Source organism: Scleropages formosus, chromosome 20 (genome assembly GCF_900964775.1).
Source record: "Scleropages formosus chromosome 20, fSclFor1.1, whole genome shotgun sequence".
Classification (NCBI taxonomy): Eukaryota; Metazoa; Chordata; class Actinopteri; order Osteoglossiformes; family Osteoglossidae; genus Scleropages; species Scleropages formosus.
Window position 1 is genome coordinate 13,484,124 of NC_041825.1, and position 12,890 is coordinate 13,497,013.

At 43.4% G+C, this 12,890-nt stretch overlaps 1 protein-coding gene across 4 annotated transcripts in view; it reads left to right on the top strand.

Moving 5' to 3' along the window:
- The window catches only part of spag9b (sperm associated antigen 9b), a 59,236-nt gene that overhangs the window by 6,420 nt on the left and 39,926 nt on the right, over positions 1-12,890 (top strand). For all 4 annotated transcript variants that reach the window (XM_029246572.1, XM_018761898.2, XM_029246573.1 and 1 more), the window contains exon 2: positions 12,763-12,883. In XM_029246572.1, coding sequence (XP_029102405.1) covers positions 12,763-12,883 — 121 coding nt within the window. The remainder of the gene's footprint in view (positions 1-12,762; positions 12,884-12,890) is intronic.

Genomic DNA, 12,890 nt, shown 5'->3' on the forward strand with positions numbered 1-12,890 from the left:
TTCCAGATTTGTGTGTCCGGGGTGTTTAGTTGCACAGAGGTTAGATTATTGAATTCCACTTTTTTTTTTTTTTTTTTTCCCTACCCCAAGGGTTACATCTTAAGCAGATAAAAATAAGTTGTGAAAGGCAAGTTTGCATTTTTCAAACAAATGTGACGCTCTTCCTGCCTGTATGTGAGCGATGTTGAGGATTGTTTTATTCTGATGAGGCATGAAGCAGGATCTGGGTCAGTCTCTGAAATGGGCCATTTTCAGAATCGCCAGAACGGACGACTGGTGAAACCGATCTGTGCTGTGCATTTTTCACTTTCCTTTGGCACAGTTGTGCACCCAGCAAGTATCCAGATTTGATTATGAAAGCCTATATTTTAAGAGTTTTTGATTATCTTGCGAGCAGATGATTTGAAGTCATTTGCTATATAATTTTGCACAGCACTAGGATACCCAAACTTTTTTTTTATGCTACTTAATTTTTTTTTTTTTTTTTTTTTTTTTTGAAAAGGAGCTTGGGTGATTTTGAATATTTTTAGATTATAGTTGTTACACTAAAATTCCAACCTCATGTTGCTATCTCAAATAACTTTCGTAAACTGATGTGAACCTCTGAATGACTTCTCATATTCTTGCATTTGGGATGCACTGAGAGGCTGTATTTCCCCATGTCTCTTCTTGTATTACATGCATTTGTTTAACTCTTGTCTGACTGGTACATTTAGTCTGCAGTGGGCAGGCAGCTGCTGTCCTGTTTGCTTGGCTGTCAGACAATCGCTCCAATGTGCAGGGGGTGCCAAGGGAGCTGTATCTGAATGCTCTCCCATGTAGGAGTAAAAGGGAAGAACTCAGGGGTGCTTCATGTTTAGATTATGTGTAAACGGTGGATATCATGAGTAAACACAAACAGTAACTGCACTGCTTGGCCCCATACTGACACCGGAGTAGTAATAGGATACATTTATTCATTTAGCTGACACTTTCCTCTAAAGCAGCTTACAATGTCAAGGTAGTACTACAGTTATTTACCCGTTTATACACCTGGGTAATTGGTAAATTACTGGAGCACTTTTAGGGTGTCTGTCTGTCTGTCTTGCATAAGTTATGATAACATTATTTCTTAAAAAAATCATAACATTGATTCACTTGCCTATGTAATATGCTGATTAAAAATATCTTTAATGGTCTTGTTTTTTTCTTGTTAAATGTGTTTCAAGCTGATTCTGATTTCTCAGTTTAATATGCTTTAGGAAGGACACTTTATGGTATTGTGAGAGTGGGGGAAAAAAGTACAGTCACTATCATTGTTTCTCTTTTAGGTCGGTTAAAGTTGGTCTCAGACCCAGTGGATGTTTCTTCTTGGAGCAGGTCTTGTCTGCTGTCCAGCCGTCCAACTCAAAGCCACTTTCCTCTCTCGCTGTGATCCTTTGTTGTGAGAGGAATGTCTGGAGGCGTATTTGTTTGTACTGTGTCTTTGTGTCACTTTTTTTTTTTGTCCGCCACCTTGTGATAAGAATTTTATGCTCATTACTGTCGAGAGGGTGATGTGACTTTTGCTCTTTGAGCCCATCGTCCTATGGGGTTACAAATCGAGACCACTGACTGAAAAGTTTTGTACAGGATCACAGTATCGGTTGGTAATACCACCTGGATGTACTGTAACTTAAGTGGTGTTATTGTCACGTGCTGTTGTTGCTATGATTGTGTCCACCCATGTGGTATCTGGTTGCCCTCTTTTTTTTCTTTCAACTTTGCCAAGCGTCATAGTATTTCTAGAGCATCTAGTATTCGCATGACATGTCTAAGGTTTCTTAACTTGTCGTCATTTCTGTTTCTAATGAGACTTCTGGTTTGATCTGATTCAAGATCCAGCTGTCTCGTTTACTGTTATTTGGAGTCTGTACAGCTACATTACACCACAATCCTATAAAAAAACTAGGGTCTTTCACATGGGTAAACCCTCCTATGAATATTTTCATAGATGTGGTCTATTCTGTTTCTTACATGAGTTATTTCAGATTTTGCTCAATTTCACCTCTGCTGAAATGTATTAGTATTTGTGGGAGGGAAAACATGCTCAGATTTTTCTATCTTTATTTAATACCCAGTTGACAACAAAAGTAGGCCAACTGCTGTAAATAGTAGTAAAATGCATTAATTTGTTAATCTGTCTTAATATCACTTTGTATGTTGCGCTGCATTGCTGCTGTGCTGATAACCTGAGAACTTTTTTCCAGAGGTGAAAAGGGTATTTCTGTAATAAATGTAGCCACTGAAACGCAAGGATATCCAGGGATGGGAGTGAGGACCATAGTTTTTTTTATATATAGATATTACCTTCAATAATAAGTGATAGTAATGGGTAGGGCCCTGGTTAGGGCTGTTACCTTGGAGCCAAAGGACTTGGGTTCCACCTCCTACTTTAGTTCTCTTGATCAAGGTACTTGCTTGAATTGATAAAGTAAGATTACCCTGCTATACAGATATTAATGAGTACATAATGATATAAAATATGAGATAAATAATGGTTGATGATGATAATAATAATAATAATAATAATAATAATGGGCTTCTCTAGGCCCCAAACACTTCTGGCATTTTTAAGTACAGCTTTAGACTTGTTTACCATAGATTGTCCTGGCCAGTCAAATGGCAGTTTGAGAGTCAAAAATCATTCTGCTCAAGTAACTTGTGAAGGTGATCACCTTCCTGGGCAGAATCCTGGAAATGTCCCTCCCTGAGGTTTGTACAATTGTGGACCTTAGCTAACAGTGGCTAGAAAGAAACTATTGCCAAAATTTGAACACATTTGAAATATATGAAAATAAATACCTTGGACTTAACATAAGTTTTTACTCTCAGTCCCTTTAAATGTTACCAAAGAGAGAAGTAAGGTCATGGATGGGAGTGCTTTGGAGGAAATGGAGTGCTTCGCTGCTGCCTTTACTCGAATAGTGACAGCGTTGCTTTCTCATGCACTGCAAAGGAGTGGGCGTAGTTAGAAATGCTAGGAAAAAGCATTTTTGCAGTTGTCCTCTGGAGTTTGTATCACATTCTTTCATCGGTGTTGACTCGTTAGAGACGTGTTGCACAGGTCGGATACTGAGGAGCGTCTTGGAAGGCCTTCCTTGCTGAAGGAAACTCTTCAATTGCTGGATGGATGTTGGGTCAAATGGCCTTTTGCAACTAAACATTTGTGTATTACCTCAGGATCGAAGCGCTACACTGTTGGCTTGGATCAGTGTTGCGACACTTCGCACCCATTATTCTTAGACGATTCTTATTTGTTTTCGGAAAAGATTACGAGACTAAGTTCAAGCACGAAAGTCGAACCGCCACAGATGTGTTAACCTGCTGGGACGTATGGCAGCAATGATACAGAAAGGGGTTTTAGAAACAGCGCTTTTTGTTTCCTTTTCCTTAGTTTGAAATACTCCTTTTATCTTTTTCGCTCAAGTGCATGGGCTTTGCGCAAAGTTTAGTCCTGGGAGAGTTGCTCTGTGCTGTTCAGTGGGCAAAATGCCTTCGCTGATCCGTAGTATCCTCCTGAGGCTCGGCAAAGTAATTTTTAGATGCGTTTCTGGGAGGTTGTCCAAGCCCCACGCTGAAACATGTGGCAACGTGTAAAAGCATACAATGTTTTCTATAAGGTACATTAGGGCTCAGCACGGTAGCATGTAGAGTTTGTGAGATGCATTCAAAAACGTGTTCTCTAGAGTGGATGAAATTGAATAGCTGGATTTTAGGACCATGGTGCGTTTCCCATCTGCAATTGGTCGGGTTCAGTGCTCCAGCTGCGTATACAACAATATGTCATCGCCGACTGGAGTGTAAATAATAGCGTGCTGAAGCAGAACGTTAAATATATTCCCACCTGACCTGCGCAGTAGCGTCACCTCCAAAGTGAATGGTAAGTAAAGCCTGTTTATTGTCTCCACTTCCCGTTATGTTCAGCGATGATCTTCAGCTGGGAATCTCTCTGCTACATGACTCAACCTCTCCTGCATCACAGCCCGTTTCATCAAGACATTGCTGGGCCTTGGCTGAAGCCCTCTTGGTTGGTGACATTGCCCAGAATGGGGTTCCGTTCCTTGTTCCTCTGTGTCCAGACAGCATTAGACCGTTTCTTGTGCCCTCTTCGGCGGTAGCCTCGTCTGCGAAACGCGGTATTCTTAACTGAATCATGTCTGGCTCAATTAAATTTCACAGCTCCAGAGTAGTATTGTTGAAATTTTCATCATACAATAATGTGTTTTCATGGTTACAATAATTTTTGTAATTTAATAGCTGTGTTATTGAATTTGGAGATGCGAGCTCATCTCAGAGCTTTGCAGGAAGGCGGGAGTGTTTGTAGACGCGGTTTTGATGCTCCTGCTGGGAAACTCTGCTGCTTGGTGGAGGGTATCTAGGTGAATGGTGCTGTCCTGGTTTCATTCAGCTGTCAGGCCAGATCTCGTGATGTTATTTTGCCTGTGTGGTTCCTTCAGTGCTGTGAAATCTAGGTTGGGGGGGGGGGGAAGCAGCACCAGGCTGGGCCTGATCTCTGTGTCTGAACATGGAGACCCTCTTCTCTGTCCTGCTCTCTCTTTTTGTGTCCTTCGCCCAAGGAAGGACTTGTAAGGACACAACCTGACCTGCACCGCATGCAGAGTGGCGCAGGGCGAGTGTGAACTAAATAGTAGTTGTTGTAAAAGCCCTGAGCTGTACTAGGTCATGGTCAATGTTACAACGTTTGTGTTGGGTCTGCTCTTCACTCTGACGCCGACTCTGTCTTCCGTCTGCAGCTCTCTGAGTGCCCGTGAAACCGGAAGGTCGTTAGTTACAACCTCAGGTAGTTGTCAGAATGCATTTCCACACAAAAAAGCAAACATTAGGTGTTTGTGTTGTGGGAGAGAGTTTAGATGTTGTTTACATTTACATTTATTCACTTAGCAGATGCTTTTCTCCAAAGCGACTTCCAGGGAACTCTATATAGTGTTCGCAGCCCACACACCTTATTCACCAAGGTGACTTACACTGCTAGATACACTAGTTACAATGGGTCACACATCCATACATCAGTGAAACACACTCTCTCTGTCTCTCTCACACACCTGAGCAGCATGTCTTTGGACTGTGGGAGGAAACCAGAGCACCCAGAGGAAACCCATGCAGACACGGGGTGAACATGCAAACTCCACACAGACTGAGCAGGGAGTCAATCCCACGTCCTCTCGCACCACCCAGGCACTGTGCGACAGCAGTGCTACGCACTGTGCCACCATGCTGCCCATGCAAGGTTTAACTGGGCGACACAAGTGTTACGTTCACTCTTCTAGCTGACTCCTTTCTCCAAAGCAACTTAGTGTTAAGCTGCCTACAATTTACCCATTTGTACTGGGTAATTTTTACTGAAGCAACTTAAGGTAAGTACCTTGCTCAAGGGTATTACAGCCAGAGGTGAGATTTGAACCTGTGACCTTTTGTTCCAAAGGCAGCATCTCCAACCACTGCTCTACCAGCTGTCCCTGTTTATCGTACAGCTGTTACGTCAGCGGCAGCTAGCTGTGCCACATGGGGTGGACAGGGACCCTGTTTGTGTTGTTCGCTCAAATTGCTGTTGGCTGGTCACTGATGCCAGAAGTTGAGAGGGATAGTTGCTCATGATCTCGTCCGCATCACAGTGGGCTGTAGGGAGCAGCAAAGGAGAAGGAAAAGGCGCGAGAGGTTGTTTGGACATGTCAGGAGAGGACTGGGTACTCTTCAGAAGACTAATGCCTGATGAAGTAGGAGAAAGAGGACAACCAGCAAGCAGATGGATGAGCTCAAGTACCAATGGGTTCACCCCTTTCAACCCCAAGGACACAAGTGGAGGATGGGAATATTCTGGAGCTCACGTTGACTTGATGGTACCCAAATGGTAGCAGTGGGTGACTTCTCAGCAACACTTGTGTCGCCCAGTTAAACCTTGCATAAAGCGCACCCTGCTACAAGTGCGATTGTGGATTTTCTCAGCTCTGTCTTGGGTGATTTCTTGATTTAAGCTGAAGATTTATCGTAGAGCTGTGATCGGTTTAGCCCGTGTGGTGATAACGGAACAGTGAGACAATTGTGGAGAATAAGAAGGGAGCATTTTTCTGAGTTGTGACTTCGTGGCTTTCTTTCGCTGGAGGCCTGTCATGTGCGAGTCATCGAGAGGATCATATGATGAGCAGCAGGAGAGTCTGACAAGGAGGCGAGTCGGCAGCTCTGCTGTGCTGCATGTAGTAGCCTTCAGCAGGTCGACATGGGCTTTCTGCTCACGCTGCCCCTCCCACTGTCTAACTGTAGCGCGGTGGCTGAGGACATACTTGTAACCTGAACATTACTGGTTCAAATCTGTTTCCGGACCTCGCTGATGTAGCCTTGAGCGGGACACGAATAGCTCCTGAGACTAATTTGTTTGGCTGGGGGGGGGGGGGGCAAGCAAGGTCACGATTAAGCGATTGTCTTTGACAGATCCGATGGACAAGTGAAGTTTTTGAAGAAAATGTGCGCTAGAAACCAGTTGTAATGGCAGTTTTGAGGTGTGTGTTTTCCATGTTGATTGTAAACCGTCAGGGGAGTTGTGCATTGCTGAAGTGTGTTTTCACTCTGCGTGTTTCTTGCTTTCTGTTCCCAGCTCTGGGTGTTGCACCACCGTCTGGGTCATGCTCGTGTTGCTAATGCTCTTATTGCGTTTCAGCCAGTTAACTTGCGTTGCCGAAGGTCCATTCCATTCCTCCTACCTCCTCATACCGAGCGGGATTAAGGGTGTCGCTCTCGATTGTGTGTCCTGTCGTCTTGCAAGGGAAAATCCGCAGAAGGAAGTCAGAACCCACCTGCCTTCTGTTCCCTGCAATGTTGTCCTTGTGCTTCTCCCACAAAGAGAAGTCTTTTCTAAAGTCCCTCAGTGCTACAGCTGAGATGAATTCTGTGCTGGTAAATTGTATGGTGTATTCATGTAAAGCTTACTCTTGCGAAAGGTTTGGGAAATCTCCACTTCTTAGCATACACAGTGGAGTTGTATCTTGTACGTTTGCATTTATTCATTTGGCTGATGCTTTTTTCCAAAGCGACTACAATGTCAAGCTACTTACAATTATTTACCCATTTGTACAGCTGAGTAGGTACTGGAGCAATTTAGGGTAAATACCTTGCTCGAGGGTACTAAAGCTGGACATCTGGGTACAGAGGCATCAGCTCTAACTACTATGCTACCAGCTGCCCCTGTACACATTGGACTTAAGTTGTTTCGGTTCTCCAGGGTGATCCCTACATTTTAATTTTGGAGGAAAAACAATGTAAAAAATGATTAAGACACATGAACAACACTTTTAATGCACTGCACAACTGAGTTAGTGAACCTAAAACCCCCTCCTGATGACTCATGATACCCGTAGATACCCCTTAGTAGCTGTGTACTGTATACTGGTGCATATCAGTGCTTTTTGCACAGCTTATTTTAATCATAGTGCATTTCGTAAATATATTTAACTGTTATCACGATACAGTTATTGTGGCATGGAGACACAGGAGGTAGTGCTGGTGTCCCACAGTCTTTGGCTGTGGGCTCAGTTCCATTTACTTTTATTTATTTAGCAGACGCTTTTCTCCAAAGTGACTTCCAGTGAACTCTATGTAGTGTTACCAGCCCACACACCTTATTCACCATGGTAACTTACACTGCTAGATACACTAGTTACACTGGGTGATTCATCCATACATCAGTGGAACACACTCTCTGTGTCACTCACACACTGTGGGGGAACCTGAACAGCATGTCTTTGGATTGTGGGAGGAAACCAGAGCACCTGGTTGATACCCACACGGACATGGGGAGAACGTTCAAACTCCACACAGGCTGAGCGGGGATCAAACCCACAGCCTGTCACACCACCCAGGTGCTGTGAGACAGCAGCGCTGCTCGCTGTGCCACCGTGCCCACAGTTATGAGTTTCAGTCTAGCTCAGCGTGTGGGGTTTGTTCTCTGTGTTTGTGTGGGTTTCCACTGTGTACTCTAGTTTCCTCCCAATCTCCCACACGTGTTTCGGGTCGATTGGTGACACTCGTCTGTCTGTAGTGTGTGTGAATGAATCTGTGCAGATCAGTGCTTAATGTGGTGGACTGGTGTCCTGGTCCGGGTTTACACTGCTTCAAACCCTATGCTTTAGGGATAGATTCTGTACCACTGAGACCCTCTGCTAGACCACACCTTATTTTTGTCCAGGACACAGCCAGAAGGAGTTAAAGTGATCCCTCAGGGGATCAGAGGTATTCTGAGTTGGCTGAATTCTTTCTATTTCACTGTGCGACTCAAATAAGAACAGCAGCTAGGGGAAAAGAAGAGAAGTGGAAAAATGGAAAATGCACAGTTGTTGCTTGAGGTCCCTGAGGCAGCACCCTGTCCTGCTCATGAGGGTTCAGGTGACCGCTCCCTTTGCCTGTCGGCGTAAACAATAGACGCTCTGCCAGTCATAAGACCCCACGTACAAAGTGCTCCAAGCAAAGCTTCCATAAATTAGTACTAAATGCATGTTTTTTCATCTGATTTTCCATTAATTTTAATTTTGTGCTGGGTGAGTTTAAAGGTCTTTTCAGTCTCTTTATGAATGTTTAATAAATTGCAGGTGTTGGAAATTAGTTAATATCGTCAAGCGAAAGGGAACAAAACCTGCATGTCTACAGCTTTAAGTATTTTAAACACTGGGAAGTATGTGTGGGCACAGGCTTTTTGGTGTACTTGTGTTGCGTAGGTAAGTTGTCCCTCCTACGTCCTCATTGTTTTGATTTGAAATGAATATGTATTGATTGGCGTGGGAGCCCGGGGCTCCTCCGGCGATCCGCTTTGCTCGCACTGGTAGAGGCCGCATCGCTTTACCTGTCCAAGAGTCCACGGGGGAACGCTCGCGGTTCACAGCTGTCCTCTCAAATTTCCACGTTCCTTAATCTGTGGATGGAGGGTCTGCAACATGTGTTCAGTGTGCGGTGTAGGAGTAGGCTGATGAAAATGAAACATGCTCATGATAGCTACATGAGCATTAAACTCAATTTTGCTGGATGATGCGTGCGTCTATACATAGGGATCGATACAGTCATCCCCCTAGATGCACCTATTTGAGTTGCAAGATTTTGACTTTTAAAGGAGTCTTATTCAATGCCCCTGCTTCACCTTACAAGACATTTCTTTGTGTTTACAAAGCCTCGCTTTGGATATCGTGCACCTCCGGACAGCCGAGCAGTGCAAAACATTTACTCATTTAGCAAATGATTTTTGTCAAAGTGATGTGTATTACCGGTGTGGTATTCAGTCGATACCTTTACCTACGGTGTCTTATGGTGCCAGATAGAGTACGCTAAACTCCCTACAATCATTGTCCCATCGGTACACCCAAACAGCGTAAAACAAACGCACACATTCATACGCTACGGGTCATGCGGAGTCAAAAGATCACCGGAAACACAAAATCTGCACATGGAGAGAACCCACGCTTTGTAAACCGTGCGGTACGTAGTGGCCACAAAAGAGCGGAACAAGCACAGGTAGACAGCAATACAGTATTACAGGGTAATTAATGATGGGAAACTCCTTATTCTCTCTAACTTTGTCATTTGTTATAAGCGGACCGCCCAGTCTGAATGCAAATTTTCCTTAGTACCCAGTCAAGTTGCGAAAGGCAGTTTGGTCGTTTCTGTCCTCCATCTAGGCGTTCACCTCGACGTGCTTTGATCCGGCGGCTCTGTGGGGTTAGTACACTCGCAGTGTGAGGGTAGCTACAGGTACGAGACAGGAACAAAAACTCACAACTGGGCTCATTTACAGTTTACACTGAACAGGCTCAGCTAAAGGAGAATTCTGGGAAAATGCAAAATCATATTTATACTAATATGTTAATGTTATTACCAATTTTATATATATTAATACTATATTATGTATTATAATACAAGATTATGTCAGTATGACAGTTAAGTGCTGAGCATTGCTGTTAAGGATTATGCATTGAGGGTGTTCATGTTCCACCCATGCCCGTTGGCTTTACCTAGTTTACCTTAGTTTTCCATAAATGCACTTGGCAGACAGAAAAAGCCAAGTGATGTATAATTCGGAGTAAACATAACTACATCTAGGAACAAACGGAGGAATTGCTAAAATATAGTTATTGAAGCACAGCTTGTTTGGTTAGCCAGCATTTGTCTCACACTCTTGCTTAAGTAGGTACTTGGAGAAGAATACAAGAATAGAAGCGTTCGACGGGGAAGGACAAACATTCGGTTCCAAAGAAGGTTTCAACAGATGGGAGACAGTTTTGCAGGCTGACCGGAAGCAGGTGGAAGAGTGAGGAATTAATGACGTGCGATTGATTAACGAACTTTTACACGACAAATTCAACATCATGAACATTAAAGCAGTGTAAAACTGCAAGATAACCACTGTCAGCCAAGCGAGACAAAGGATTTTCTAGAGAAAAGATATTTGTGCTGAAAAAGATCTATGAAAATATTTAGAAGAAAGGAAGTGAAAATATATAGTTCTGCTACAGAGCTAGTTGTGCTTTGTTTGCGATCGGGAAATGTTTCCAGTAGAAATATGCACCGTTCACTTTCAGTGCTTGTGGTTGACAGAAGCAATAGCGAGTCAAAAACGTGAACGAAACCTGACCTGTTCAGCTAGCGACACTGGCAGATGAGACACTTTTACTTTCATATCTGAAATTTTCTTGTGTAGTTTGAGAATATTCTGGTGCCCTGTGTTTTCGTGGCTTATTTTAACCTCACAAAAATCAGTTATTGTAATTTTTTTTAAAATGTGTTTTCAATGAAATCCTGCCAATTACAGTTGTTTGTTCTTGGTATCTATTAGCGCAATTTACGGTAACAAGTAGAAAAATCAGTTATTCATCCATTGTACGTCACTGAGGATCGCTTCTCAAATGCGGAGTCGTCGTGATCCCGACCCGTCTCGGAAGCACAGGGAATACCCTCAGTGGGAGGCGAGCCCAAACCAGGGCAATTACACACACACACACAAAATCAATGGAAGGGTACCAGGCCACCTGAAATGCGATTTGATTGTGGCACGTGACAGAGCAACTGGAGGAAACTGAGCTGCATTTGAACCCATGTTCTGAATGCACAGCCCAGGAGCTGTGAGGCACCAGCGCTACTAGCTGTGCCACTGGGCAACCCTATAAATTTTGGTAGGGGGTTATCAGGATTCATCTATTCTGCATTTTATGCACCTACTCGATCGATGAACATCGGTGCATAAAGCGGAAGGTAAGAAACTAGGTTTACTTAAGTCACGTGTCTGCAACTATGTCTCTTTCTCTTATTGTAATGCACAAATTGTATTTTCTCTGAGATGTACGTCACTTTCGAGAAAAGCATCTGCTAAATGAATAAATGTAAATGTCATTTATATAGAAATAACAGTACACCCATTCCTCACATAACATTTAATTTTTTTCTGGGAATCTCCTCGTGGCACATTTCCACTGAAGGGTTAAATTACTATTATTTCTTATAGAAAAAATAATGGGTTCTCTGTAAAACACCACCATAAAAGTATTTTTTATACATGACAAGAACACCGACATGTTTTGTAATATTGGTAACAAATGATTTATGAAAAACTTCTAATAAAAAAAATGTTTTTAATGTATTTGCGCTTGTCCGGTGCAGGAGCGCAGAGGTCTGGGGTCTGTTCAGGAAGCTTTGGGTGTGGGACAGCGTTAGTTGTGTTAATTTAACTCACAGATGCAGGAGTGCCAGCGCAGATCTGGTTTTATTCCGGATATGAGAAGCGAACAGTGCAAAGGATTGCTGTAATGGCTTTTGCGGTGGCTCTTCGCTTGTGCTCGCTCTTCGTCTTGCTCTGCTGTTAGCACCGGCGTTGGCTTATTTAGGCCTCTGATTCATGCGCAATACACTCCGCCAGATCCCGGAATGACTGCGACGGAGTTGCTTGTGTATGACGGGCACGGCTCTCCGCACTTCTCATGACGCACCGGCGGGCGCTAGCTCTGGCCGCTTTCCAGGGGCCGATGCCAAGTCAAACGCGGTATTTCAGGCAGTTAAATCTCAACGGGAACTAAAAATGTCTGAGTCGCCGTTGCGGCGGTTTCTCCCCAGCGAGGGTGCGCGATGAAGGGTTTCCAGAAGGACATGAAGCGAGGGGGCCGGCGCCCTCTCCTCGCTGAACCTCGTGCATTGTGGGCTCCTTCGGGCCTCACTCACACTTACGTTACATTTATTCATTCGGCTTTTCTCCAAAGCTATTTACAGCTGGAGGTGAGAATCGAACCCGTGACCTTTGGGTCCAAAGGCAGCTGCTCTAACCACTGTACTGTTTTGGAGTATTTCTCTTGGACATGAATGTACTTTCATGAAAATTGATCACATCCTTACTGTCAAGTGTTTACATGTTAGTTATTTAATTCATTTACTTTAACTCTTGGCCATAATTGTTTTAACATTTTTTTTCCTTGTTTTTCCGCCATATTAACCTCTCTGCCTTGTCATGTCCAGTATCTAAAAAAAAAAAAAAAAAAAAAAAAAACCCACATTACAGCTGTGCAAAGGACTTCACTGGTCAAGATACTTTACTGCATCCAGTTTTTGTGTAATATCTATTTTCTATGTTTTTTTTAATATATATTTTACTTTTTATCTGTGGCATCCCACAAAATAAAAAAAATCTAATTTGTTGCTTCCACTAAAATAAAATTGTATATTGATGGTGTTGCCTCCTTCTCCCCGTGTGTGTCCGAACAGAAATTCATTGAGTTTGAAGACTCTCAGGAGCAGGAGAAGAAGGACCTGCAGATGCGTGTGGAGACGCTGGAATCCCAGGCTCGCCAACTCGAGCTCAAAACCAAGAATTATGCAGACCAGAGTGAGTG